At 41.3% G+C, this 27,910-nt stretch overlaps 1 protein-coding gene across 3 annotated transcripts in view; it reads right to left on the bottom strand.

Annotated features, from left to right (window-relative positions):
• SLF2 (SMC5-SMC6 complex localization factor 2) overlaps positions 1 to 20,504 on the bottom strand; it is a 32,769-nt gene extending 12,265 nt beyond the window's left edge. The window contains exons 1-11 of one of the 3 annotated variants that reach the window (XM_053389378.1): positions 20,277 to 20,504; positions 14,803 to 14,846; positions 12,679 to 13,313; positions 9,413 to 9,470; positions 7,801 to 8,762; positions 6,569 to 6,648; positions 5,582 to 5,686; positions 4,627 to 4,794; positions 3,513 to 3,615; positions 1,416 to 1,491; positions 52 to 193 (exon numbers count right to left, since the gene is read on the bottom strand). In XM_053389378.1, the coding sequence (XP_053245353.1) occupies positions 52 to 193; positions 1,416 to 1,491; positions 3,513 to 3,615; positions 4,627 to 4,794; positions 5,582 to 5,686; positions 6,569 to 6,648; positions 7,801 to 8,762; positions 9,413 to 9,470; positions 12,679 to 13,313; positions 14,803 to 14,846; positions 20,277 to 20,368 (2,465 nt within the window). In that variant the 5' untranslated portion in view covers positions 20,369 to 20,504. Of the gene's footprint in view, positions 1 to 51; positions 194 to 1,415; positions 1,492 to 3,512; positions 3,616 to 4,626; positions 4,795 to 5,581; positions 5,687 to 6,568; positions 6,649 to 7,800; positions 8,763 to 9,412; positions 9,471 to 12,678; positions 13,314 to 14,014; positions 14,137 to 14,802; positions 14,847 to 20,276 lie in introns of those variants that run through there. The other 2 variants (XM_053389376.1, XM_053389377.1) reach the window with 2 other exon arrangements.
• Between the last annotated feature and the right edge of the window lie 7,406 nt (positions 20,505 to 27,910).

Raw genomic sequence — 27,910 nt, 5'->3', positions numbered from 1 at the left:
TGGTTCCCTAATGAATCCATTGAAAAAACTGATATGATGCTAAACACTTACATTATATCATCCTCAGAAAAGTTAGGTTGAAAATCTTGCAGAGGAAACAATGCACTGAAAGGAACACCCATATTCAGTAGCACAGTTGCTATATCAAATATTGATGGAATCCACGGCCTTGGCTGGTCGTTGGTAGCTGAAGCTGCAGAGAGATAACACTTGGCTATTTATTCCCAAACCAGAGGAACAGAAAGCACAATAAGCGTACCAGTGCTAATATATGGAGTTCCCTCAGACATGAGCTCTGCTTTAAGTAGTTTATGAAGATAGCGGAGGATACTCAATAGCATTAAGTAATCAGCAGAATGCAACTTGAGCATGGTATGTTCTTTGGGACACTGTAGTTGTGTTTTCTACAGCAAAGGGTACTATTTTAATATTTTCCCACCACTCTTGTACATCTGTGCTACAAAAGTACAATCATCTTCAAAGCAGCAAATAAGCTGTCAGTGTGATTAACATGGGAAAGACGGCAGAAAATATATAAGCATATCAACACAGAAAAGATACAGAAATATTTATATTGTCTGTACCAGTCATGGTCTCATAATATACCATATTTTTCCGTGTATAAGACTAGATTTTTAAACCAAAAAATTAGGTTTAAAATTGGGGCTCGTCTTATACACGGGTAGTGCTGAGGGGTGTTCTCCTAATTTGGAGCCTCCCAAAATAGGGGGTGTCTTATACATAGAAAAATACGGTAGTTTTTTTATCTCAACTTATCAAGACAAACAAGACGTGATTTCCTTGTAAATGCACATCCTCATCCCCACATGAACTAATAGCTCTACTGCTACTTCAGTGGTAAATATTTTGTACCAGAAGAAGGGTATGTGAACAAGGCTTAGGGTGACATTTGGTGGCTGAAGAGGCCTTATGTGGCAGTTTAGATGCTGCTTAATTGGTGAAGAGGAAGGCTCCCCAGCATGCCCGTAGAAAATGCAGCCTGAAACAGGGTATTCCAAGGACAGCTGAGGATTTGCAGAATCCTAAGACCCCTCAATCCCAATACTCTCCCAAAAGCTATCCAAGCCCTAGAGCTGGCAAGCTAATTATTTCCCATCTACCACAACTGGAAGAAAAATTGCAGAAGAAAAATTAAGAAATGCAGGCCTTCCCACCATTCCCTGATTACAGTGAGCCAGAAGGGCTTAGGAAGTGGCTGAATCTTCATCACCAGATTGTTGCGCCTAACAAGGAACCTTGTGAGCCACATTAAACTAAAAATAATTCTATTAGATGGTAAAACAACCAAATTACATTTGAATGAATTATGTGAAAAGTGAGAAGACTGTTGCAGGACTTTGTGTCAATGTGTAAAAACTACAAGTTCTTCCTGAAGTTTAGTTTCAAATACTCACCAGTTTTAATTGTTAATGACATCAATATATCCAAAATCTTTCTTGACAATGAACTGTCTGGATGAATTGACATCATCTGTTTAATTGAAACAAAACTGAAGGTCATCTAAGACAATTAGAACTTTTGCATATTCAGTATTCTTGCATTGTGATGAAGAATTATTGAAATACAGTACAAATGCGATCTGATGTGCCAGAAATGTGAATCAGTCTTACTAGCTTAGAATAGTGTTGATCAATGCAAATAAGATTAACCATTGCTGCTCTAGTTTTGGTCTTTTAAATATTCTTCCAGTTTGCTATACAAGGGGGAAAGCGAAGGCAGCGCTCTTAAATCCTTGACTTCCAAACTGAAAGATATCCTGGGTATTTCCTGGGGACAAGTATTCAGGCCCATAAAGTTTATACATAATGAACTTAAGAAGTTAAGTGTAAGCTTGAGAAAAGGACAAGAGAGTGGGAGAGAATAATAGGCTAACTTCTTTAAAAGGAATGGATGGCAGAAAATACTTGCTCACAGAGTAAAGCTAAATGGAATCATTTGACAATTTTCAGATATACATTAGCTAAAGGTGCATTTGATAGCATATTACAAAATCAAACACTTCTAAGAAGAACTTATATACAATACAAGAACTGAAAGGTAATGGTGCTCTAGTGTCTGTCACTGGCTAGGAGATCATTGGGAGGCTGCATCTCCTCTTGCACAGGAAGGGTATGATAGCAATGGGAAGACCAGCCTGGCCACAGAATGAGCAGCTAACGGGAGCTTGCTTTACTTTCCCAGCCAAATAGAACTCTGTTCCAGCCACCCGTTTCTCTGTTCACCCGTTACAAAAGGAAAGGATGCTCTGGATTCTGCTACAAATTGGCTTATAATCAAAATGTGGGGCATAAATCTTTAAACAAAACTGCAATTCTGTCAGATCTGCAAGTGTTAAGAGAGCCATCCTAAAAAGACTCCAGCCAAACAGAATATTCTCCATCTTTACCTTCCTATTTAGCTCAAGTACCTCCAATCTATCTACTGTGAAGGCTCAGGAAGTTCAAATCGCAAAACTTTCTTTTGCAAAAAGAGTTAAGGTTTGGCTCTTTTAGGGATGTCTGAAGTCAATCATATACAGTGGTACCCCGGGTTAAGTACTTAATTCGTTCCGGAGGTCCGTTCTTAACCTGAAACTGTTCTTAACCTGGAGAACCACTTTAGCTAATGGGGCCTCCTGCTGCCACCGCGCCGCTGGAGCATGATTTCTGTTCTCATCCTGAAGCAAAATTCTTAACCTGAGGTACTATTTCTGGGTTAGCGGAGTCTGTAACCTGAAGCGTATGTAACCTGAAGCGTATGTAACCTGAGGTACCACTGTAATAGTCTATTTCATCCTATGTCTTCCCTTGTGTAAACTATTTTGGTATGTCAGCAAAGATACAATAGGCTTTCAAATCTGATCCCCTTTCCTGAGGAGAATACAGCTTTGGTGTACAGAGTCAAACCTCAGCTCCCAAATGCCTCCATTTTGGAACATTTCGGCTCCCGAACGCCAAAAAGCCGGAAGTAAATGCTCCAGTTTTTGAATGTTTCTCGGAAGCTGAACATCTGACGCAGCTTCTGCTTGAGTGCAGGAAGCTCCTCCAACCAATCGGAAGCCGCACCTCAGCTGTCAAACATTTCTGAAGCCGAATGGGCTTCCGGAACGGATTAGGTTTGACAACTCATGAAACAGTGCCAGTATGGAGAGAAATAATAGCCTGGAGGTTGCTGGCAGTGCAGAGAGAAGAGGTAAGCAAGTGATCAACATGAAATGCAAGGCATTTCACATTTCTGGCATTAAGTGGCTAGTTTAAAAGTGTGCTCATAATTCTTAAATTAGATAGGAGTTAATACAGAATGAATTGTAACTGAAAAATTATTTTATATGCCAGCTCTTTAATTCTCAGGATTTACCAACAGCTCATGCTCCAAGAACCAGGGAGTGTGTGCATGCAGAACATGAGCAATCTAGAAAGCTAAACTGTAAGGTATAAACTAACTGAAGTTCAGTCTAATAAGGCTTCTGGATTCATGATATCCAATGCAACATTAAATAAGATGCATCTTACCCGAAACATCCATTTTAAAATGGGAACAGGACATGGAGAACTGTAGTAAGCTGACAGAAGCAAGCCTTCAGAGATTACAAAAAGCTGCTGTGTTATTCCAGATCTGCAGAAAGAACCACCAAGAATCACTTCCATGTTTTCAAAGTTAACCTGTGTATTAAATCTCAGATTTAAAGAACCACACCTGAAACTGAGGGTGGGATTCACCTAATCAGCCCCTCCAGTGGCAGCCCTGCACAAGGATTTCTGCTTGTTCAGTGGTGCTTCTCCCTCCTTCCCCACAAATTGGTTCAGAGGGGTCAGGAGAAACCCACCCCCAACAGCATTTGGGGGAGAAAAGGATTGTTCCATCTGGCAAACTGCAATGCTTGCACAGACTGAACCACAAGAGGACAACGTTGAATTCTACCCAATAACAGAGGCTTTAACAGGAGAATTGCAGCCTCAATTGAGAGACTCTTAGGAAATTATTGCACAAGCATATGATGGCCAACTAACAGATTGCTAACAGATTGACATATGATGCAGGTGATGCTTAAGCCAAATCAGATGCAAGAATAACTAGGCTTGTTGAAAAGTGGTACACAATATTTTTCATGACTAAAAGGTAAACATATATATATGAAAGAAAATATATATATACATATAAAACATAGCGATTTCAAACATTAAAATACAGGGCTTTTACAAACGCTTAGACCTCCTTCCCTCCCTCCATAGGTTCCATTTTAAAAATTAGATTTACTGCATCTTTACTCTTATCTAACTATTATATAACCATATTTACCATTAAAACAATTCCACATTACAGTACAAGTGTCTTTACATCCCTGCCAAAGATTTTAACTGTTTACAGTGGTCTTTTAAGTAAATTACAAACTGATCACTTAAAACAGGCACTACAAGGTTGACTGACACATTTCAATAAACACAACCTCTAATTTCGAAACTTGTCTAATTTGCAGAGATTAATAAGGGTAGCAAGCATACATTAGGGACAGAAGACTCTTTGATTTTGGCAAACTACCAACTAGCATGCATAGCTATCCATACAAATGATATTTTGCTAGTATGCTACTTTAAGAAAATGGACATTACTAAAAACCATCCTTACCCGAGAATATATTTTTCAATGGGATTTTGAGGATGAAACCCAGAATTCCTCAAATCAAGGTTAAGATGACTGAAGATTTTCCCAGTATGTACTACATGAAATATATTTTCTCCTGGGTGCTGGTCAGGAATAGCATCACTGATTAATGCAAATCTTTCTAAAAATTCTCTGTAACACAAAATTACATCTGTAATGTATAATCCTTAAAAGTCTGTTTAATAAACAGTTATCCCACACATTTATCCACTTAGAGCAAGAGCAGCCAACATCATGTCCAAAAGATGCTGTTAGATTCCAACTCCCATCAGAGCCAGCCAGCATAGCCAATGGTCAGACATGATGGGATTTGCAATACACGGGCCCCCTATCCTTGAACTAAGTCATGGTAAAGTGATTGGGGGGGTGGACATGGAAAGTCCTGGACATGATCCCACTCCCCTCTCCTCCACTGCGCAGGAGAGTGCAAAGTCCATTTTTACTTTAGAATAATCCACAGTTCTAGGTTACTTCTGAACTCATTGAACTGGGATTTGTTCTAACCAAAGTTAGATAAACCAGGATATGATATGAGATTTGATTTGTTTTAAACAAACCACTATCTCTTAAAGTCTTTATCAAATGCAGTACTATGGTTTAAACTAAAGTGAAAGTTTTCACTCATCATCTCAAACACAAAGGAGGAGGGGGGGAGCACAAGAGCCCGAGATTTGCTCTGATGGTTCCTGATAACCATCCTGAAACATGATTTATTACAGTAAATCATCTGAACCAGGCCATGGCCTAACACTACAACTGGCAATCATGTATAGAGGATATAAATGATGAATAAGAGTGGACCCTAGAGAGAAATTAAAGAAAATTTTTGGAAAGCCAGTAGAAGGGTAGATTACAGTGGTCAATGAGACAAACAGTATTTCATTGAGTATAATCACAAGAAAAGGATTAATTAGAAGACCTGTGTTCTGCAGACAGTTCACCATCATCAGAGTCTTCTTCATGTTGACAATTTATTGGAACTTCCCATTTGACTTGCTGTAACTGCTTCTCTAGTTCATCTATCCTGTAATGCAGAGAAGGGTGTTTAAAAAGAACCTTGGCCTCTGATTATAACAGCACATCTTAGAGCAAGTTTAAATATTGGCATGTTTCCTCTTATAAACAGGCACCTGGTATTTCTGTTTGTTACTGGAGTTAGAAAAAGCAACATAGAGCAGATTGCTAAAATTCATTGACATGTCCTTTTTTCTATTAAAATGTTATTTCATAAGGAATCAATAGATTCATATGTATTCTTTGTACAAACTCTGCAGTAAGCCAGTGTTTCCTATAGGAAACAGCAAATTTAGGCTGTCTGTCTAGGTTTTAAAGGTCAGGACAGTCAATAGGATCTCTACTACAATGACATGGAAGAGAGAATGGTGGATGGAAATAGTAGATGGCATGTGAGGAACTAACTTCAAATATTCCCGCTTTTTAAGGCTGATAAGATTTGAAGAAGCCTAGTAACCACTAGAAACCCTGTAACATTAAGCAGGCTTCTAGAACAAGTGTTTCATGGCTTTCATCAAATTATGTATTGATGCATTGAAAACCATCTCATATTTTAAATTCAACAAGTTCAAAATGAAGACAACTACAAAAAAAGACTATAACTTAAGGTAGAAATGGGGACCCTTGCAGACAGGAAGATACTTATCCATTAGTATCTGATGGATTAGAAGATGATTTTCATAGTGCAAAACTGAACAATGCTAATTTTATTTAACTTCAACTCTTTTCTCATGCCATATATGGGGGGAAATAGCCTGCTACTAAGTGAAAGGTGAGTATATTCATTGCAGGCAATACCAACAAGGGTGTCGTATCATTCTTCAACATAATGTTTATAGAGGGTGATCCTAAATTGCATTACTAGGGATAGGAGACACACAGGCATACATACCTTCTGAATGCTTCCTTCTCCTTCAAGATATCCTCCAGGTGATTCATGTAATGGACATTTTTAACAGAAGGTGTGAAAAGCTGAAACAAAGAGTGAAAATTAAAAATACAAGTATTTTTGTTCCATTAGCTACCATTACTTTGCATGTTCTCAATCACCATTTAGATTAAGGAAAATTTTGAAACTAGGAAAAATACAAAGAGTATGTAAGTTGTACATCCTCTATTGCAAAGACCACACTGCTTCTTTTTAGCTAGGAAACCACCACAGGTTCCCAAAATGTATACGTGCAATAAAACAGATAGGTGCCATCTTCACATGGGCAATACAAACTCTCTCAAGTAATATAGATTTTGTGGAAGATTTTGAATTGGCAATTTTCCTGGGATATTTTCTATTTCCTGAAAATTGATGGAGATCTGAGCTAATTTGACTTATTTACTTTTTTTCAGAAATGTCCACTTAACTCAGCCATCTGTCTGTGGCTCTGATTAGGAGCTAAGGTACCAAAACACATGAACCGAGCCTGGATGCAGACTTGAGAAAATATAACATAGCCTTTCTGTTTGTAAAGAGGAAGGGCATACACTCAGGTAGCAGAAACAGCAGCTGTGACTTCTCAACATGTCATAATACCTATTTAACAAGGTTTCTGCATGACTGCTATATTCCTGTGAGTACCCATCCTAACTATACACACCAACACCACTGTAGTTATCTAAGTAAGAGTAGCCCCTTGGAACAGTACTCCTTCTGAAACTGAAACATTAAACCAGAATGAGCTTGTGTTTACTTGTGTCACTTCTGACAATAACTCTGGAAAACTGCCCAGGACTTTTCCCACCCGTGCTATAAAATACCAGTCTTCAAGAGAAATTCACATTTGACACAGCTAGAACAGCCCAGTTCAGTTACCCCAGACCATGGTTCTCCAACCTGAGAACAAGACTTGTGCCTGTAGGCTCACTTCTTGCCTCTCTCCTCTTGGGTTTCATAGCCTGGTTTATAAGAGTTTAGATCAGTTTCCCCAGCTGGAAGCAACAGGAATTTGAGGGTTTTTTGTTTTTGTTTTTTTAAAAAACAAGAATAAAAGTGCTGAAGCCCAGTGCACAAGGAGAAATGTGGAGTAAGCACAGAAGCACATGATACAGCATGGCTTATTAGCCTCAGATAATTACATCTGAACCATTCAAATGATTTCCTAAACTAAGATGAGCTTTTTAACCACTTACAGGAATCTTCTGTGATGGACTCATGGTGTCTGTTTTACCACTTTCGTCATTTCTCTGTTCTGGGTTTTCTGCAGATGGTCTGGCACTCTGGGCCAGTATTTGGTCAAGTGGCAAGAGAATCTCTTCATCACTGCTGTCCATATTGCTGTCAGAGGTCTCAATATCACTATCACAAAAGTGACTTGGTTTTCTGTTCAAAATACATGCCCTTGGGTTGGAACCTTCATTTAAATCAGATGAAGAGCTAGAGATGGTGCCAAGATCCAAATCTTCTGATGACAGAACATTATCTCCCAATAATACAGGTTGCTCAGAATTGTTTTCTGAAGGTAAAGTAGAAGTGAGAGGCGGATGAACTGTCATTTTCAGTGCTTCACTTGAACTATTATGCCGAATGTGTGATTCAGATTCTGTTGACTGTTTGGAAAATATTTTTTCTTGACATTTAATGGATTTATAGTCTATTTTTTTAAACAAAGGAAGCACCTTTTCTAAATAAAATTTTGGGAATGTCTGTAACTGACTCTCTTTGGCATCTGTAATTTGGATTTGGCAATCTTTATTTGTTGTATCCATACTATTATATCCATTTTCTTCAGTATCAATATATTCTATTGAAAGAGGCAAATTACTGTCAGGTGGAGTCATAACCTCTACCTGCAAGTCAACATGAGGAGACATTCTGTTTTTTGAGCAGTCAGAATTATGTTTTTCCAGTGAACTACTAAAATTGTGTTTTTCAAACCTCTGTATATTGGACTTCTTTGATTTTTTCAAATCTGTTTCTAAAGATTTCCTTTTTCGTTTTCTGGAATATTCTTTATGTTTTGATATTCCCAACAAAGGTATTGAGTCAGGGTGTACTGATGGGCAGGTCTGGCTTTTTCTCATGTTAATCATTTCATCAGAGTCCCATCCTGAAGGAAGTTCTGCTTCTGAAGCTTGCATTGAAGAGGATTCAGCTGTGAAATGAAAATGAACTGAAATTATTATATAATGCAAGGCCTCTAAAATAGTGGTACATCATTGAAAAAGTTCTGTTTGATTAGAATGTCAATGTAACAGAATGTTCCAAGGGATGACAGTGGTACCTCGGAAGTCGAATGGAATCCATTCTGGAAGTCCGTTCAACTTCCAAAGCGTTCAGAAACACCAAAAAGGACGTTCGGGTTCCAAAGAACATTCACAAACTGAACACTCACTTCCAGGTTTGTGGCGTTCAGGAACCAAAACTTTATAGACTCACAAGGCCCTTCGGGATCAAAGGTATGAGTATTAATCTAGACTGCCAACTGGGCCCATGATGTCGGTGGGTACTGTTGACCAGAATTGTTTGTTGGCCTTGTCCAACAACATCTGGAGGGCATCACCACATTGTCTACCCTTGATTTAGAACATCTTAAGAAAATAAAGAGCTCTTCAAGCTGTAGTCCTGTGCACACTTACCTAACAGCAAGCTCCACTGAACATAATGGAACTTACTTTCATGTAAATATGCACTGGATTACTGTATGTAAATTAGTTACAACTGGAGCCATCAATAGGGGAGATACTGCAGTGCAGTAAGCTACTTGTTCCAATTCTTCTACATCATTAGCTGCTATGTTCATACCTGAGGAGGATTCCCGCGAAGTAGAGACTGATCTTTTTGTTAAGAGACCTCTGGTATCCTACAAATAAGCAGAGACAAAAAAGATTTGACAATGCCTTAAACGGTATTACTGCTTTATGGGCACAGCAAACAACTCAACTCTTAAGAGCCACCACGACTATTTATTTGGGACAGTGAAAATTTTCATTTGCAGTCATGGGACCCTAAAGTATATTCCACATATTTTTCTTTTAGAACGCGTAAATGAAGCCAAAAATGACACGCATAGGTCACCTGAAATCTTACATGGCCTTTTATATTGCTGAACTACAACTCCCATCATATCTAGCAAGCATGGCCAAGGATGATGGGAGCTGTAGTTTAGCAACAGCTGGCGGGCCAATGGTTCCTCACATCTGATGAAGGCAGGAGCTATAGATGGATCTCTAGTACTTACTTTTCAGCTATAACTACTATTGCTTGCCTTTGCATGCTCTTACTTTTAGGCAGCCCAAGCAAGCACACTGATAACTGAGGATCGGTTTCAGAGCTCACTCCATTATTTCATACTCCTCAAACTACTGCTTGTATTGTGGAATCAAAAAAGCCTGATATCTGCTTCTAGTGATAGTTGTGAGAAGGTATTGAGCTTGATTCCACACATGGACCTGAAGGAAATGTGCAAGACTGCTGAACAGCAGAAGACTCAAATACGAAAAAATGGCCACATTTTTTAAAATGAAAAGCCTAAACTTGAAATAGATTTCTTTTGCCTTTGTGCTAAAAATGAACGCTGATATGTGGCCCTGCAAATAACTACCTGGCAGTAATCATACACCATGCTCTTTGTTTCCCTCTCATGTGGCCAGGGCTCTCTCATATGCCTATGTGATTCCAGTAAATAGGATGTAGGCACACACATGATCCTCATAGAACTGGCTTGTTTAATGCAAGACAATACTATGGGGTTCATACATCTCTTCATCCCCAGAGCAGGAAGGATGTGGCTAACCAGTTAAATGGCAGAGATATGGCAAATGCTTCATGATAGTGGCTGCATATAAACACAACCGTTTTCTTTATAACTTTTATATAGATATCTTAGCTCTAAAACCTCAGAAGAAAAAGCTGTTTTGTCCAGCTTGGCTAAGATTTCTATGAACAAAGCACACACATGAAGTGGAAAGTGAATTTTCCAAGTCACGAGAAACTCTCTCAAATATTTTAACTTATCATTAATAATGGATTGATTGATACAGACTTCAACCTGGATGTTGACACAGGAAAGAGAAATTGCATATTCAGGGTCCTTCCACGGGAGGGTGTTTTCACAAACAAGGTATTCAGATCAATTTTTTCCTGTGTGTGCCACTGACATACAAAGTGTACACGTACACACACATTTTCCCTTTTAAAAATCCCCCAGGAAAAACCCAAGAGCAAATGTTACCAGCATGTGTCACAGTAGACAAAATTGGAAGTATTGGTGGGGGAGTTCTTTGCTTGCAAGAGGGGGCTTGATACTGTAGCACAAATATATTCATTTCCACCATACTCTGTTTCATGCATTCTACTGCTTTTAATTTCCTATAGATCATCCAACCCAGAAACATTTTGAACACTAAAACCAGCTGGTTAAGGGGCCTCCTTGCAGGGCACCTCCCAAACAGGCTGCCACCACCCCAACCTGGCTACAGCCACCATCATTCTTTCAGCTGCCCAGTAAGGTCTCTGTGAGCCACATCCTGTCATCCTACTCCATCTCCTTCCTCACATTGCTTAGCAACCATTGCCAACTTTTGACCCTGTTTATGTCCTCTTGGGGGGCGCGTGCACACGCACACACACACACACACACAGATTTTGTGCAAGAGCAGTCATATTTAAATCTTCCATATTAAAAATTAAAGAGAGGCTGATGTAGGTACTATGCATGTGCCTTCAGAATGGGGCAATCAGTGAATTGCTTTATTTGGGCTGCCAGAAACAAAATGGCAGAGTGATATCACCACTCTCATGAAAAATTGCCCACCCCAAAAAAAGTGCTAAGGTGCTTTCACACCAGCACTGACTTCAAATGCTGGCCATTCATTTTACGTAACTCATGGAATTTCTGAAAGGGAAAATCCAACTTTTTTTATGACATCATGTGGACACCACAAAAAGCTTCCTAGCACGAACAACACTGCGTTTACAATAAACTATCATGTGGAAGCATCCACAGGTCATTTTAGCATAACCGGCCAAGTTTGCTGTGATGATTGAACCTTAAGTTTCTGACAGCTCATGTTGCGTTTAAGGAAAAATGTAAACTTATGCACATTTTCACATGCAAATGATATGAACCAAGACAGTTACAACCTTCCGAACAGTAAGGTAGCCAAGGTAACTAGATTCTTTGTACACTATTGTTTCCTAATCTCCATAATTTCTATGGCAAATAAATAGTAGGAGGCAGAAATGCAATTTTATTTGGGGAGGCGTGTTTAATAATATCTGAAGTTAGTTTTGCTGAGTAGATCATTAATGTTTTGTTTGCCCTGTCTAGTTTTCTTACCAATCCACAAAGCCTTCCTAAATTCTGGACATTATGCTTGATGTAATGTAAAAGGCAAGTACTAGGTTGGAAAGCCACCAGTATGTAGTAAAGTATGCTTGTGTCAGTAGATTCTTGATTATTTATGGATACCCAGAACTGACACTCACTTGGATGTAAATGATGAATGAGTTGGTAGCAGCTAGAGTCTCTCCACCCCCCCACCCCAGACTGGCACTTGTGTAAGTGCTAAGTCATCCCATAATAGTTCCAAGAGCAACTACCAAGTACAGCCTCAGGCATACCTAAGCAAACATGTAAGATTGTTTTTAAAGGGGATTCCTGGTCTGTCCACAGTTAATAGCCATAACAGACTTTAACTGTCTATGTGTGAAATCAGTTTGTGTGGCAATACATACTTCCTGACAACTTTCTGGAGAGTACAGCAGCCTTGAAAATACAGAGGCTGGTCATACTTAAACTAGCATGAAACTGAAATAAAAGAGGCAGCACCCTTGCTAAAATAAAGGCAATGCCACATCAAGGCCCATTACTTTCCAAATCTTAAGACTGCAAATAGCTTAAAGGAGCCCCAAAGTTCATATTATTTAAAAATCCCCAAACAGTAACTTAAATATTAAGTGACCAGAGCAGCAAGGTATACTTACTATTTCATAACTGGATAATACTGTGAATGCTACATCATTTAAAAACTTCATTGCTTTGGTATTTATTACCCCCTTTAACATACCTGGTTAGAAAAGCTAACTTCCAAGGATTTCTTTACGGAGTCAAAAGGTTGTTGCTTAGATAGCATCTTTTTCTCCTTCACTTGTCTCTCCCTGCAAACAACTTCCGACAACAACTGGGATGAAGAACTAATTGGGCTAAACTGTGGTATCTTCAAACAACCCATTTTTTGATAGTATGTGTGGTTATCCTTTTTCAAACTGTCATTTTCTGCTGTTGAAGTCCATTTAGTCAAGCCTGAACCAGCTGTGTCTAGTTCCATGTAATCCATATTACATTCTCTACTATTTTCTACTAATGGTGTCCTTGTTCGAATAGGAGATATTTCATTCTTTTCAAGGTTTTTTGTGCATATATTATCTTTTAATGTGAAAGAACAGTCTGAGGATCCATCTGTTGTGAAGAGTTGCCGAGCAACAGCTTTGGGAGGCAAAACCTTTGATGTCATAAAAATTCCATTATCTGGACAGTCCTTTTTCTCAGATTTAGCACCTCTGAGAAAGGCCTCAATTATAGGACTCTGATTGGGTGGTGGAATTGGCAACTTCTTCCTTCTCTTCTGTTTTGGAGATAATATGCTTTTTCTAAGATGCTCCGAATGTGAGACTGAAAGCCCAGCTTTCCCATTTCTTTTTTCTGAAAAACATTAACAGAGTTCTGTCTTCATCAACAAATGCTGAACAAAGCAGAAAGTTAGTACAGTCAAACCTCAGTTGTTGAACGTAATCTGTTTCAGAAGCCCATTCAGTTTCCGAAATGTTCAACAACTGAGGCGCGGCTTCCAATTGGCTGCAAGAGCTTCCTACACTCAAGTGGAAGGCATGTCGGACGTTCGGCTTCTGGAAAACATTTGAAAACCGGAGCATTTACTTCCAGGTTTTCGGCATTCAGGAGCCGAAACGTTCCAAAACGGAGCTGATCAGGAATCAACGTTTGACACCAATAAAAAAATACCAGAATCTCAAAACTGCTTCACACAACACATTAAACCAGGCTTCCTCAAACTCGGCCCTCCAGATGTTTTTTGAGACTACAATTCCCATCATCCCTGACCACTGGTTCTGCTAGCTAGGGATCATGGGAGTTGTAGGCCAAAAACATCTGGAGGGCCAAGTTTGAAGAACCCTGCATTAAACCATGGTTTATTTTAAACTATGAGCACAGTGCTATTGCATGCTGCTCAAAAGTTCCAAAGTCGCTCCTGCTGTTGCCACGTTGGGAAGAAAACAAACTAGAGCTGGCTTCACATTATGTCCAAACCAAGGCTTGTGGCTAGCTTGACCCCCCCCCCACATCATGTCATTGAGAAGCAAAGAATAAACCTGAAGAGATCCTACCAGACAGCATAGATCAACTTCTCCGCCCTAGAACCCTCCAAATGTTTTAGACTCCAGTTCCCATCAGCCCCAGCCAGCATGGCAAATGATCAAGGATGAAGGGAACTGTGGTCCAAAAACATCTGGAAGAAACCACAATGGGGATGACTGGTTTAGGTCAAACTTTTAAAAATAAAACTCAAGTTTCCAACCATTAAAAACAAATTGTTAAATAAAAATTAATAAATAGCAATCAAGATTGGTAACACCATAATCATCCTCATCCAAATACTGCAGTGGCTCTCATAGTAATCTTGACCTAAACAATCAAATCACTCCAAAAATCTGTTGGATTTATGAAAAGTAAAGACACTTTAAATGCAATTCAAATGTCTGGTAGTTCATTTTCATGTTTAGTAAGCTTCACATTGGTTACACTTCCTGATGTGAACAAGATTATAGACATGCCCAGTGCTTAGAAGCCTGCTGCCCATCAACACAAGGCTGTGAAACTACTGCCAGGGATTAACCAAGGTATCCAAATCAAGAGAATGCATGGCATGATCTCATTCCCAGTACTGTGGGAGACTTGTCACCAGCTATGAAATTTGCCCCTTCCTCTGCCTGGTAAAAAGGGAGCCTGGCAGAATGTGATGCATGAGCAGTTGCTTCCAGACATGCAATAAATCAGAACTGTGCAATTTTCACCTATACAGGAATTCATGCTTTTCACAGTAAAGAGTAATGTGTGATGAGCTCCACAGCTCAATACTGTACTAGACATTTTATAAACAGAAAGATTTGCTTACCTTGATTTAGAGATGGTTTGAAGTAGTCAAGAATAGAGCAGTTCCTATAAGAGAAAAAACAAGTTCATGAAAATACTACCTATACAAACATACTGCTTAACTTGTATATCAAATGAGAGGTCAAGTCAAAAGGATAGATTCTAAATATGTTTGGGCAGATAGCATTTTGTATTGACAATCTGGTGTCATGCAGTGGCAAGCCTTTTTGGCAAATGTGTCATAACTTGTGGAATATATGAGACAGTGGAACCACAGACTATTGAAACCACAGCTTCTGTTCACATTCACAGAACCACTCCTACTCATGTCACAAACTGAACATCCACAATGGGATCAGATACCCCCCCACACACAAAAAAAGTTCATTGCATCCCACCTTCAATGCATAGTGATGTGGATACAGAACAGGGCCTCTGCATCCACACCTGCAGAGTCTAGCCTAGTATTTCTCAGACTTCCAGTAATGGAGGTACACTTTACTATTACACCTGAAAAACAATGCACAAGTAATAACTTGTAAGAGGTTTGTAAGAGTAAGAATAATTTGTAAGAGGTTTGTAAGAGTAAAAAAAGTACATTGCATGCTGTGTGTGTGTGTGTGTAGGAGGCAAGCCTAGAGTGTGCATCAAAGCAGAATTAGCTTACATTTATAGGAGGCTGCTCTGTGTTTTTGCATAGTTCACTCTCCTGGCCTTGGTTCCTTCCTGTCAGCCTCCTCCATGCTCTGACCTTGGTTACTTTCTAGCAGCCTCATTCCAGAGCCATGTAATCTGTAGTTTGTCTGAATGTCAGGAATTGACTGATTGAGCCAAACACACACAATACAGAGATGTGGCATAATTACCAGCCCGGCAAGAAGGCCTGAACAGTGAATCAGGCAAATGGAAGCCTCATCCATAGGCAGATACTTTGAGCCCAAAGTCCGATTAATTGTCTTTACTTTTTCTTGTGGTACAGTTGCAATTCTGTTTGGCATACTCTTTGGGAATTGTCTCAACGCTTTCAAGATAAAGTCAAGTCAGTTATGGCACACACACTGTACTTTTACTTAGCTCCAGAAGTTACATTTGTTTTCAAACACCACATCTTCACTTAAGATCCCTAAGCATTCAGATCTAAGCATGACTTGCTAGTAATTATTAGAATTTTGAATCTGCTTTTGCCTTGTGGCACTTTTTTGGGGCTCAGCACTCAGATTAAAGCAAGTTATGTGGGTTGAATCCTAGCAAAATTAGCGATTTTTAAGTTTGCACTAGAAAATTTCCTGATGTCTGGGAGAGTGATCTAATTTAGCATATATTTAGTGCAAACAGTGAAAACTATGAACTAAATCTGTATTTGCTTCCATATCCTGCAAGTGTATAAAGTGTTATTGATTGATTGATTGTTAAATTTATATACCGTCCTTTATCAAAAGATCCCAGGGCAGTGTACAGCATTACAAACACATTTTACAGAGCATCAAAAATAAAAACATAATAAAAAGCATAATAACAGGCAGCATAATAATAATAATAATATTGCTAATTTAATCCAGCTTTATCAATAGTAAGAATGGAACCTTTAAATCATACTTCTCAAAAAAAAAATTCTAACCAACATTAATTCTGGCAGAATTCCCATGTCTTATGAGTGTCAAGAAACTCAAAAGAAACTCACCAACTTCATTCTGACTGCCTTTGATAATCTGATGGTTTAGAATTCATAGTTTTAGATTCAGCTTTCTTTGGGACTCTTTGCAGCAGTCAACCTCTAAGTGCAAGATTAGTTTCACTTTCCAGGAAGGGAGTGTTATGCCTATGTAAAGAAGACCACTCCTCCTCAATAGCCTTTACCTCATTTGATAAGGACCTCCCTCCTTCCTGATGCAGCCAGCCAGCTGCTCTGGGAAACTCAAAATCTACACTCTTAACTAGAGTTTCCCAGTAATAAAAATCACATTGTCTACATTGTTTTTCCTCTTTCAAGCAGCGTTCAAAATTAGTCAGGTACCAGTCACATTTCAAAACAGGCAACGGCTGTTTGTGAGGCAGTAGAGATGTCTAGAAACCAGGTTTGACACCTAACATCTCCATCTGTCAGCCTGACGTGGCTGCAATGCGGGGCAGCACAGCACCAAGAGACAAACATCTGCCTGTCACACAGCTGGAAAGGCACATAAGGTATAAATTATTTATGTCATTGTTAATTAATCTTAGGCTAGCAATGCTACAGTACATTCAGTATAAAACCAGGTGTGGTATTTCAGATGGAAGAGAGGAAGTCAAAACCGATTTTAGATTTACAGTGGTACCTCGGGTTAAGAACTTAATTCATTCCAGAGTTCCGTTCTTAACCTGAAACTGTTCTTAACCTGAGGTACCACTTTAACTAATGGGGCCTCCCGCTGCTGCTGCCGCCACGCCGCGGCCGTGCAATTTCTGTTCTCATCCTGAAGCAAAGTTCTTAACCCAAGGTACTATTTGTGTTAGTAGAATCTGTAACCTGAAGCGTCTGTAACCCGAGGTACCACTGTATAGCAAAAAAGTTCATATGTCCATGCTTGAATAAATTCGAGATTAAAAACTGTTAAAAGGGGGGGGCAAGCAGTGTATTCCAAGAATATTTGTTGTGGTTAGCAGCCCAGGTTAAAACATCTGGGCCCTCAGAAGGCTATGGGCTCCTCCTCATATACCAGTAACCTCTTCTTGACCGGCCTGTACTGTATGAAAAGTACTTTCTTTTATCTGTTCATTCAGCTGCATTGGTATTATGCGAGAGTCCAGTATTACGCGATAGAAACTTCCCTCTATCCCTCTTTCTTCACACCATACTTAATTCTATAAACATTCTTCAGCTTTTTGAAAAAAGCCCATGCAAAATAATGTGCTTGATTTCCATAATTATCAAACAATTTCATAGGTTTTGAAGAGAAATTATCTTGTGGACTGTTAGAAGATTAATTGTTTGTGCGCTCTCTCTCTCATATAATAGGGCTCAGGATCACACAGTGAAAGTGCACAAACCGTAGCTGGGCAAGACATAACAAAAAATCCAAAATCCACATTAGGACAGTACCGAATCAGTGAAGGTGATTTGTCCATCTTAAAACAGATCAGGAAAGAGTGTACTTTACACAATGCATAATTATGGAATCTTTTTCTCTAAGAACTGCCTATCTTGGATGGCTTTCTAAAAGATGCATGGAATTCTATTAAGTATTGCAGTCAACAGCTACTAAGCAACAAAAGTTAGTAACACACTTCTAATAAAGAGTACAAGGGCTTAAGAACACACAGTAAAGCAGTCACCCTTATAGTGCCATGCTTGCAAGTGCACAAAAATATCTGGCTGGCCCCTTGTTAACATACAATTTGCCTTAGAATATTTCACTAAGTTCCACCTGGTTTGTTTCTATCTGTCACTATACTCATCCTTAAAATGCTGTGACTTGAGTGACAGGAGCTGTAGAATTTAAGAATGACTCTGATCCCAAAGGATAGCTGTGGATCTGTGTGCACATTCAGTATGAGCTGGGAAGAGGGATCCTGAGGCGGTAGATGAGTTGCACCTCTTCAGATTACAGACAGGAAATGTTGTTTTTAATGCTTTCCCATGGGGAGTGGGGTAGTACTGTACAGCAGATGCCAAAGCCTCAGCATCAGCTGATTGCCATTCTCCAATCAGCTACCAGAAAGAAAGGTCCCCTGGAGCTTTGCCTGTGGTGACAGCAGCACCTGCTCCTCCTCCCCAGCCCAGGTAAACAAACAGCAGTTCAAAAGAGCAGCTCCCTCCATTCCTTAGTCTGCCCTCTCCCTCTGGGCAGAGAGGAGTGGGAATCAGACCCAGAACCTAGAGTGAGTAGGCAGCAAAGTAGAAGTGGCTGCCCCCACCCCGAAAATCATGTGGCTAATTGACAATGGCAAGGCACTTGCCTACCTGCCTTCTCTCTTTTGGCAACCTAGCAATGAGAAACAGTGTCCGAAATTAGCCAGGCACGTTTTATGACTGGCGCGGGTCCAATTGCAACCCTGTGGAGATCTCTGGATTGCCAGGTTGGTGACTGACATCTCCATCTGTCTGGCCCCTCCTGCTTTCTTAAGCAGGTAAGCAGATGACCTTATTTACTGCATTTATAACCCACGTTTTTCTCCAAGGAGTATATGGTTCACCTCCCCATCTCAGTTAATCCCTACAACGACCATGTGAGGTAGGTTAAGAGGTTGTGACTGGCCCAAGATCATCCAGTGGGCTTCATGAATGAGTGGGGATTTGAGCCCTGATCTCCCAGGTCCTGGTCTGACACCACTACAGTACACTGACTTCCTAGAGTACTTCTACTATGGGGCAGCTATATAAATTAAGTAGGCAAATAATTCTGGGGAAAGCAAAATGTCACTTAGAGAGGGATCTGAAATGTTTTCTTTGAAACTTAAATTTGTTTTATTCTGGGTTGTTTCAATTGATGTTTTAATGTGTTGTAAACCACTTTGATGTTTTTCTTTAATATATCAAGTGGTATAGAAATGAAATGAAAAATAATTAAAACAATAAGGCCATAGCTGTCAACATTTCCCTTTTTTTAAGGGAAATTCCCTTATTCCGAATAGGATTCCTCGCAAGAAAAGGAAAAAGTTGACAGCTATGAATAAGGCTCATTGTTTAAAAAAGATTGGCACCTAGACATTCTGTTGTGGCAGTCATAACCTAGGTTTAAGATGCCATTTAGCGATTAGCTTATATATCTGAGTTTATGACACCAAGAGGAATCTTAATCGCTCTATCGCTCACACAGAATAAGCAGATTGTGGCTGGACTATGATGCTTTCTGTCGTGGCACCTGAGGAGGTGACTGCAAAGAGCAGCCTCAGATCACTTTCTTGCCCTTCCCAAAGCAGAATGGTGGGGGAGTGATAGGGAGGATTAATTAATCAAGTTAAGGCAGCCCCCCTCAGCAAGAACCCAAGCAAGTAGGAGACGACACAAAACAATTGGGAATCCTGACTGTCGCTTCCCCAAGAGGAGGAGGGCAAGTGAGGAGCTCTAGCAAGGCGCCGTCCTGCTTCTGTTCTCTCCGGGCCAGGAAAGTGCAACAACCCACCACCACCACGGAATGACATACTGTGAAGGGCCCCCTCGCCAAAATAACATGGCTCCACCCTGCTGCCCCTCAAAAAGAAAAGTCATTACAAGTAAAAATCTAGCGCCTCAGGGTGCGAAGGTTCTAGCCCAGCCAGTCTTCCACTTAATGGCAATTTTTATTTGCAGGCTATTTCCTTTACAAAGAGCAGAGTTCGCAAGCGAGGCCCCCCCACCTACCCCCGCCGGGGAGCCTTGAAGCCCCTATTCCCGCCTCATAACTACCCACCCCCAACCCACGTCGGGCACATGCGTGGGACAGGCCACTCCGCGGCACCCAGGGAGCTTCGCCCCCGCGTCCGACACGCTGCCTGGTGGGAGTTGTTGTTGTGGCCGCCGCCGTCGCCCTGCCGTACCTGCCACCCCCGGCGCCGTCTCCCCGGCCCGCCGCTTTATTGTGGCTCTTGGGGGTGCCCGCGGGGGAGCCGCTACTGAGGTTCTGGGTCATGTCCCCGCCGGGCGCCGCAGCCCGCCTCGATTTGTAGGTTCTGTCAGGCACCGACGTTGCTCTCCGGGCGCTCCGTACTCCATAGCACGGCACTACCGGTCAGGAGGCAAGGCCGGGCGGGGAATTCTCGAGGCGGCGCTGTGATTGGCGGAGCTCAGGAAAGGGCCCTCCCCTCCATAGGCTGCCAGGCTGCCGTGGCAGAACGGGGCGGGATGGAAAGCCAGGAGCTACCTCGGGTTGGCTGCCGGGACGGACGGCGTTCAAAAACGAGCCACTGGTTTCCCCGTCCTATTATGCAATTTGCTTCTGGCTCCTTCCCGCGGGACTGAGCGCGGGGGGGGGGGGGGAGGGAGCGTTGCCGTTGGCGCCTCAGGCGCGCGGCGCCTGTGATAGGCCAGCAGGAAGGCGCGCGCGGACCGCTTGTTCTCGCGTTCCGACGGGATGAACCCCGAAGCTCAGTTGAGGAGAGGATGCTGTCGCGCGTGGGTGGAAGCAACGCGGGGCGGGCAGCCGGTTTCTGGTGTAATAAGACCAAGACGAGTAAGACGATACGGTCTGAACGCCAGGCTCCGCGCTTGTATAGTCCATCAACTCAAATCAGACACGCCGGATTGCCATGTTGTTGTCTTTTGTGTGGAGGTTCTGGCCAGGTTCCGCTGCATGCTCGACTGCCCAAGAGCCGTGAGGCGACAGTGAACGGGGAAAGTGCCCAATCCTCTTAGCTGTTTCTCTCAAGAAGAGCAAATGAATCTCCGTCCTCCACTTGCCCAAGCAGGCAGGCAGCTGACTGACCTGAGGAAGGAGCTGCAGGAGTAGGTCACACCGCATCCATCTCACCGCACTCTCACTTTCTGCTTAAAGTAATTACTGAAAATGAATGTCGATTCAGATTCAGAGGTTTTTATACCTTTGCCGCTCTGTGCTCTTTTGAAAGGAAGGGTGGGATATAAGCTGAATAAATATTACTACTAAAGTGGTGCATAACAATTCAATATAATAAAAGCTACTTAAGATATAAACATACCAAATCATCAGCTGATGAGCAGGATTCATTACAAACCTGCTCCTTATCAGGAAGGGGGTTGCATTGAAACCCCTGCTCAAACAGTCTTTTCTGTCCATTTTAACAGTACTGTACCCTGCTGCCTGTGAGGTGCTTTGAAGTCCCAACTAGATTACCAAATCACCTGGCATCTTTGTCATGTCAGTCAACTGAAAGTTGAGTGGTCCTGCCTACCTGTCAAACTGGCCAACCCAGATGAGGATCTGGCCTGTGCAGCCAAAAAGTAACAACATATTACGCCATTTCCAAAGGCGCTGCACTGTCTGTCAACATGCTATGAAGCCAAATTCATGGTGCTTATAGTAACACATAAAGCCTTACACCAGTGCTGTTGAACTGGTTCTGGCCTGTGGGCTGAATCCTTCCCTTCCCCATCCCCTGAAGGCCAAGTTTGACAGGCAGACAAGGCTACCCATGTGCAAATCATCTGATGTCAGTGCAATGTTAGAAACATATGAAAGTTAGGAGCTAAATGGCACCTTAAACCTAGGTTATGGGCACAACAACGGAATGCCTAGGCACACTTTTTATAACAAGAATACAAAGCTGAAAATGAACTGTTCATTTTTCACATGGTCTAGCCCTTCCCCTGCCCACCCCCTAATATTCTTAAGAGGGTCTCTTCTCCAGTCTTTAAAAAATAGCTGGAAGTGGGGAGGCAGAAAAAGGTCCTCATTTCCTTTCATTCTGCAGTTTTAATCTGAAATCTTAGGCACAATACTGTGCTGAGCTCAGAAACAGCTCATGCTAATGAAATTCCTTGTCACAAAATGCACCTAGAACAATGGGAGTTTTGAACACTGTGTCAGTGTGGTGTGGAGTAATCTGTTTTTGCCTGCACAGTGAAATTAACTCATTTGGGCACAAGCACACTGCATGGCATTTTGAAGCCCCACTTCAAAGTGCCACACGGGCTCTATGCAAGCACCAGCAATTGCTGTTGGCATCAGTGTCTTGGGAGAAAATGGAAGTGTGCCCCTTTGGAGAGTTACAGCACCTGCTGTAACTATAGAGACCAATACAGAAGAGACATGTTTTATTGCAGGCAGGGCAGATGAAGGCATCCAGTACTACAGGTGCACCGTTATATTTCTTCTTTCTGTGTTTCTCCCAGCAGTCATTCCTACTCTTGTAACTGCTGTGGCTACACCACCTGACTGTCTGTCTCTAGGCACTGAAGTCATCTTTGAAAGATGACAGCAGGGTTAATGTTGCCAGCCTTCATGTCACATTTGCAGACACCTTGGTAATGCAGAGTTGGTCTGCCAACAAGCCTAGTGCCTGAAGCCAGCTCCTGTAAAGCAAATGCTTGGGGATCCTGCCATTTTACATTCTGTGGACATGACCAAGCCAGCGTAGACGTCACTGAGACAGAAGGGTGAACGTGCTGGGAATGTGGGTGTGGAAGAGTACATCCTTGTTTGAGACTCTGTCCTGCCATGTGATGCCCAAAACCTTCCTGACTCAGAGCATATAGAAAGCATTGAGGCATAACTCCTGGCAGATCTAAGTTGCCCACAACTCAATTCCTTAACACAGTGTGCTCACCATGCAAACCTGGTAGACCTTTCTCCTACAGCTGGTGCAGTGAGAAAATCATATTGACTGTTGACCTCAGAGTTCTAAAACCACACTGTGACTCAGGATAAACACTGTCAGCGAGTGATTAGGACCTCAGAGCAGTTTTGTGCAAGCCCTGGGCTTTGCCATTTTCTGGTGGTGCATACAATCCCCTTTTTGGCCCAACTACACATTTGCTTGCCCTGCAACTGACATCATATGTGCTGTTAGGTATAGGGCAGTGGGCCTGGCTTGGCCAAAACAGCCTTGCCACCAAATGAGGCATGGTGGGTCTAATTAGGTCTGCAGACTAGAGGTTCCCCAGTCTAGGCCCATCAAGCTACTCAGCTTAACTAATGGTACTTTACACCCAAAAAGCTGTATTATTTGACAGAACTTCCTAAAATAATTCCCTTAAACAATTTAAGCTGTACATCACATTTTTTTCCTGACATAAATTCAGAGCAGCTGTTCACATTATAAAGCATCAACATTGAATATAAAATTTTAAACCAAATATTACCAACCAAATAACATATACGGACTACTTGGACTACTGCAATGTGCTCTACGTGGGACTACCTTTAAGGTAACCCGGAAACTACAAATAATCCAGAATGCGGCAGCTAGACTGGTGACTGGGAGTGGCCGCCATGACCATATAACACAGGTCCTGAAAGCCTACATTAGCTCCCAGTACATTTCCAAGCACAATTCAAAGTGTTGGTGCTGACCTTTAAAGCCCTAAACAGCCTCATCCCATTATACCTGAAGGAGCATCTCCACCCCCTTCGTTCAGCCCAGACACTGAGGTCCAGCTCTGAGGGCCCTCTGGTGGTTCCCTCACTGCAAGATGTGAGGTTACAGGGAACCAGGCAGAGGGTCTTGTCGGTGGTGGCACCTGCCCTGCGGAATGCCCTCCCATCAGATGTCAAGGAAATAAACAACTATCTGACTTTTAGAAGACATCTGAAGACAGCCCTGTTTAAGGAAGTTTTTAATGTTTGATGTTTTATTCTGTTTTTAATCTGTTGAGAGCCGCCCAGAGTGGCTGGGGAAACCCAGCCAGATGGATGGGGTATAGAAAATTTTTAATAATAAATAATAATATATCACAGAGGTAACAGCATAGAAATAATGAAGCCAAAATAACAATAAAAAACAGTGGTGTTTTAGCCAAAATGACTAAAAGAATTGTGCCAGAAATTTTAAGTTAATGGAACTTTGTAGTTGAGAGGTTTTTATGGGTCAAAATATTTTGGAGGCAGTCACATGCGGGTAGTGAGCCTTGAGAGGCTGCTAAGAATTATTTAAATACTGTACATACTCTTCATAAGGTTGCTCTTTGCTTGCACCCTGTAAACCTCGTAGCTTGGCCACTAGAGAGTAGTATAAGGCTACTTAGCAACCACATTCTGTAATTATACTCTCCCTTAAAGAAGAGCACTGAGTGACAGCAGTTCTTGATAACTGTACAAACTTTACTTCGTTTTATTTATAAATAATGTTAGCTGTTTCTTTATAAAATGTCCAAATAGCAACATATAAGGTGATTTATGTATTTAAATAAAGCTCATAAACAAGAACCAGTATTAAAACGCACATTTAAAAATAAGGCTTTAAAAATTTGGGCCTCCTAGAAGCACTTTCTAAGTAAAAAGTGTTTAGCCGGTTGTTAAAGAGTAAATTAATGGAGCCTGGCAAAACATTTTGAGACATAGGGAAGTGCCTGCACCCAACTTTGAATTCCCCACTGAGCTCTTTTAGGCTTTTCTATCACAATATTACTGTATAGGATAAATTAAGTTATAATTAAAACACACCCCATACCCCCCCAAAAAAACAGGGACTAACATAAAAGGGCAACTAAGAAGAGGTACGACTCACCAGTGCTGCTACTCTACTCAACAGGAAACTGTTAGAGCAGAAGAGACACAGAAGGCTTCTATTTAAAGGCACAGAAGCCATGAGAACCTTTATACTGATTTGCCTATCCACACTTGACAATCTGACACTACGAATATGTTAGAAATTAAAAAAAAATCACCACAACTCAGGTCTGTTCCGTAAGAGGGTGGGAAACAAGATAGAACTTCTCCCTTATTGGAACTTTTAAACAAAGGTGCAAAAAGTTTGAAATTCCCAGACCAGTAGCAAAAGAAGGCTGTCCATTGCACAGCAGCTAAATGGTGCTTAATTGCTAGCACTGAATAATAGAGTTGGTGCTAGTATAGCATTAGTAGGAAAATTAAAAAATCACTTATTTGTTGGCTGGAAGTATCCAAACTCTGGTAAGATAAAGAGGAAGAATAATTTATGTTTATTTAATAAGTTATATCCTGCTTTTTCATTATGTGAATTCAGGGCAGCTCACATAATAAAACATCATACGTTCAATATGTAAAATGGCAACAAAATTAAAAACCAGCAAAACAACATATATCATAGAAATAATAGCACTAAAAGATCAAAGTCAAAAGAACAATAACTAAATATTTTTTTAAAAAACCTCTGGACCATCCAGGTTTTGATCCAAATACCTAAGAGAATAGTGCCAGGGCCTGACAAACCTCTCTTGGGTGCTGCAGCTGAAAATGCCTTGTTTCTCCTGGCTGCGTCCCATCTCATTTAAGAGTAGTACCAGGAGCAAGCCCTCAAGATGTTAAATGAAGCATACAGAAAGGTACATATGGAAAACAGCAGACCCCAAGGTAACCAGTTACCACTGTTTACATCCTTAAAGGTTTGAATTAGTGCCTTATCTTGAGCCTAGAAACTAACAGGTAACCAGTGCAAGTTGGATGTATTATGTCCTAAACAACTGACCTCAGCCAGCAATTTGGCGGCAGCATCTTTGCACCATTTGTATTAAGTAGTGGGTGGACATAGCAGACGACACAGAGATTTCTCCAAGTACAGTGGTACTTAATTCGCTCCGGAGGTCCATTCTTAACCTGAACCTGTTCTTAACCTGAAGCACCACTTTAGCTAATGGGGCCTCCCGCTGCCGCCGCCGTGCGATTTCTGTTCTCATCCTGAAGCAAAGTTCTTAACCCAAGGTAATATTTCTGGGTTAGCGGAGTATGTAACCTGAAGCGTATGTAACCTGAGGTATCACTGTAGTTCTTTATAAGTAAGCTGGAACTGAACTGAACAGCAAACAGCTCAGCTGGCCTGCTTTTATAGGCAGCCGGCTGGCAACATTTTAACAACAACAGCCCAGGGTTTCCTGCCTAAATTAACTTACTGGACCTGTGTGAAAACTATATAAACAATTCCCCCCTGGTGGCCAGGGTGAGAACTTCAATACATAACAATTTGAATTGTTCAGATGCTTTTCAAGGGCTGTAAGCCTCCATAGAGAGCACACTGCAGTAGTCTAACCTGTAGGTAACTATGGTGACAAGGTCCTACTTTGTCAGGAAAGGGAATAGCACTAGCTGAGGTAGCAGCTGAAGATGATATCTGCCCTTTCCTGCCTTTGTCCAGTCACCATGGGGTGGGTTGCAGAACCAGTAAATAGGGATCCAGGACCTTGTCACAGAGATGCAGCAGTTCAGGGATTAGGGGATCCATCCAAATTCCAAAATACATTTTAGGGCAACACCTTGATTAGGCCAACTAAAATGTCACAAAAATAATGTGCAAACTTTTGTGTTCTGAATTCTTTACCAAGCTGGATGTTTTCAAAAATGCAGTGTGGTGGGGGAGAGAAAGGAAGGCTGCTGTTCAAGCCATCTGAATCTTAGCATAGACTGTGGAAGGAGGTAGAAATCCATAATGTGGAATTTAATATGTTACATTAATTCCACGGTTGGGAAAATGTGCCGTAATGTGTAACTCTCAGAGCAAAAGTGTATTTCTTTCTGTGATCTGTAATATAATAGTCCAATAATGGAGTTTTTTTGTGGGAGTGCTATAGAAAAGCAAACATAGCAACTGCTGCATTCACGTGTTGAAACTTTGGCTGCAATTCTAACCATGTCTACTCAGAATTCACAGGTGCTTACTTCCTGGTAAATAGAGCTAAGGTTACAGTCTTTGCCATTAGCTCAAGCAAGTTCTGTTCAGAAAACCAGCAAAAAAAGTACATAGTATGATGTAAAAATGAAATGCTGGATAATTTTTGACAAAGGGCATTGACACTGCTGCCAACTCTCATGTCACATCTTGCTCTACTTGTAAATATTCCAGCTTCCTAATGCCGTTGCTAAAGGGGATCAATCACTGCCCACTTCCTCTATTGTCAAGGCCCTTTCATGTTGCAATAATCCCTGTTTCGCTTCTGCTGCAAAGGTGGCTTGCATTTGAAAAGAATGTGCCTTAAAAAAAATAATCCACAAGGCTTTTATAAATTGCTGTGCCTCTAGTGACAAACTGAGTTAGTTTTTAATGAAAAGCAGCTGCTGGTGCTTGCAGTCTGGACAGGAAGAAGAGGGTATTTAACCTTTCTTCATGGTCAATATTTCTGTGTCATCCTTCAAGCTTATTTTTCACCCTGTGGAGAAAAAATATAGGAAGACTATTATCTGTTATCCCTTCGTGTGTGCGTGTGCACACGCAGCCAGGAAACATGGTGAGGAGGGGAACTATTTTAAAGGTAAACAACTTGGGAATGATTAAGCACCTCCCCACCCCTAATATTGCGGTGCCACCCCTGTATCATGTGCCACCAAGAGCAGACTGGTAATTAACTCTTCTAGTTCAACATTTTTCATCAGAGAACCAGCCAGATGGACATGTCCTTTGTATTAACCATAATACAAAGCTCCAGTCATGCTTTTTAAAACAGACCATCAGTGCCTCCACTAAACTCCTTAGCACGTAAGCACCAGAGTCTTATTCCTCTGCCCATCAAAGCGTCTGTTAAATTACTGATGGGATTAACATGGGGGATGGCAGGGTTGGTGCCCTCCAGA

This window comes from Podarcis raffonei, chromosome 5 (genome assembly GCF_027172205.1).
Source record: "Podarcis raffonei isolate rPodRaf1 chromosome 5, rPodRaf1.pri, whole genome shotgun sequence".
NCBI lineage: Eukaryota > Metazoa > Chordata > Lepidosauria > Squamata > Lacertidae > Podarcis > Podarcis raffonei.
The sequence above is the reverse complement of the archived record's forward strand: the minus strand, read 5'-3'. Positions and strand labels throughout refer to the sequence as shown.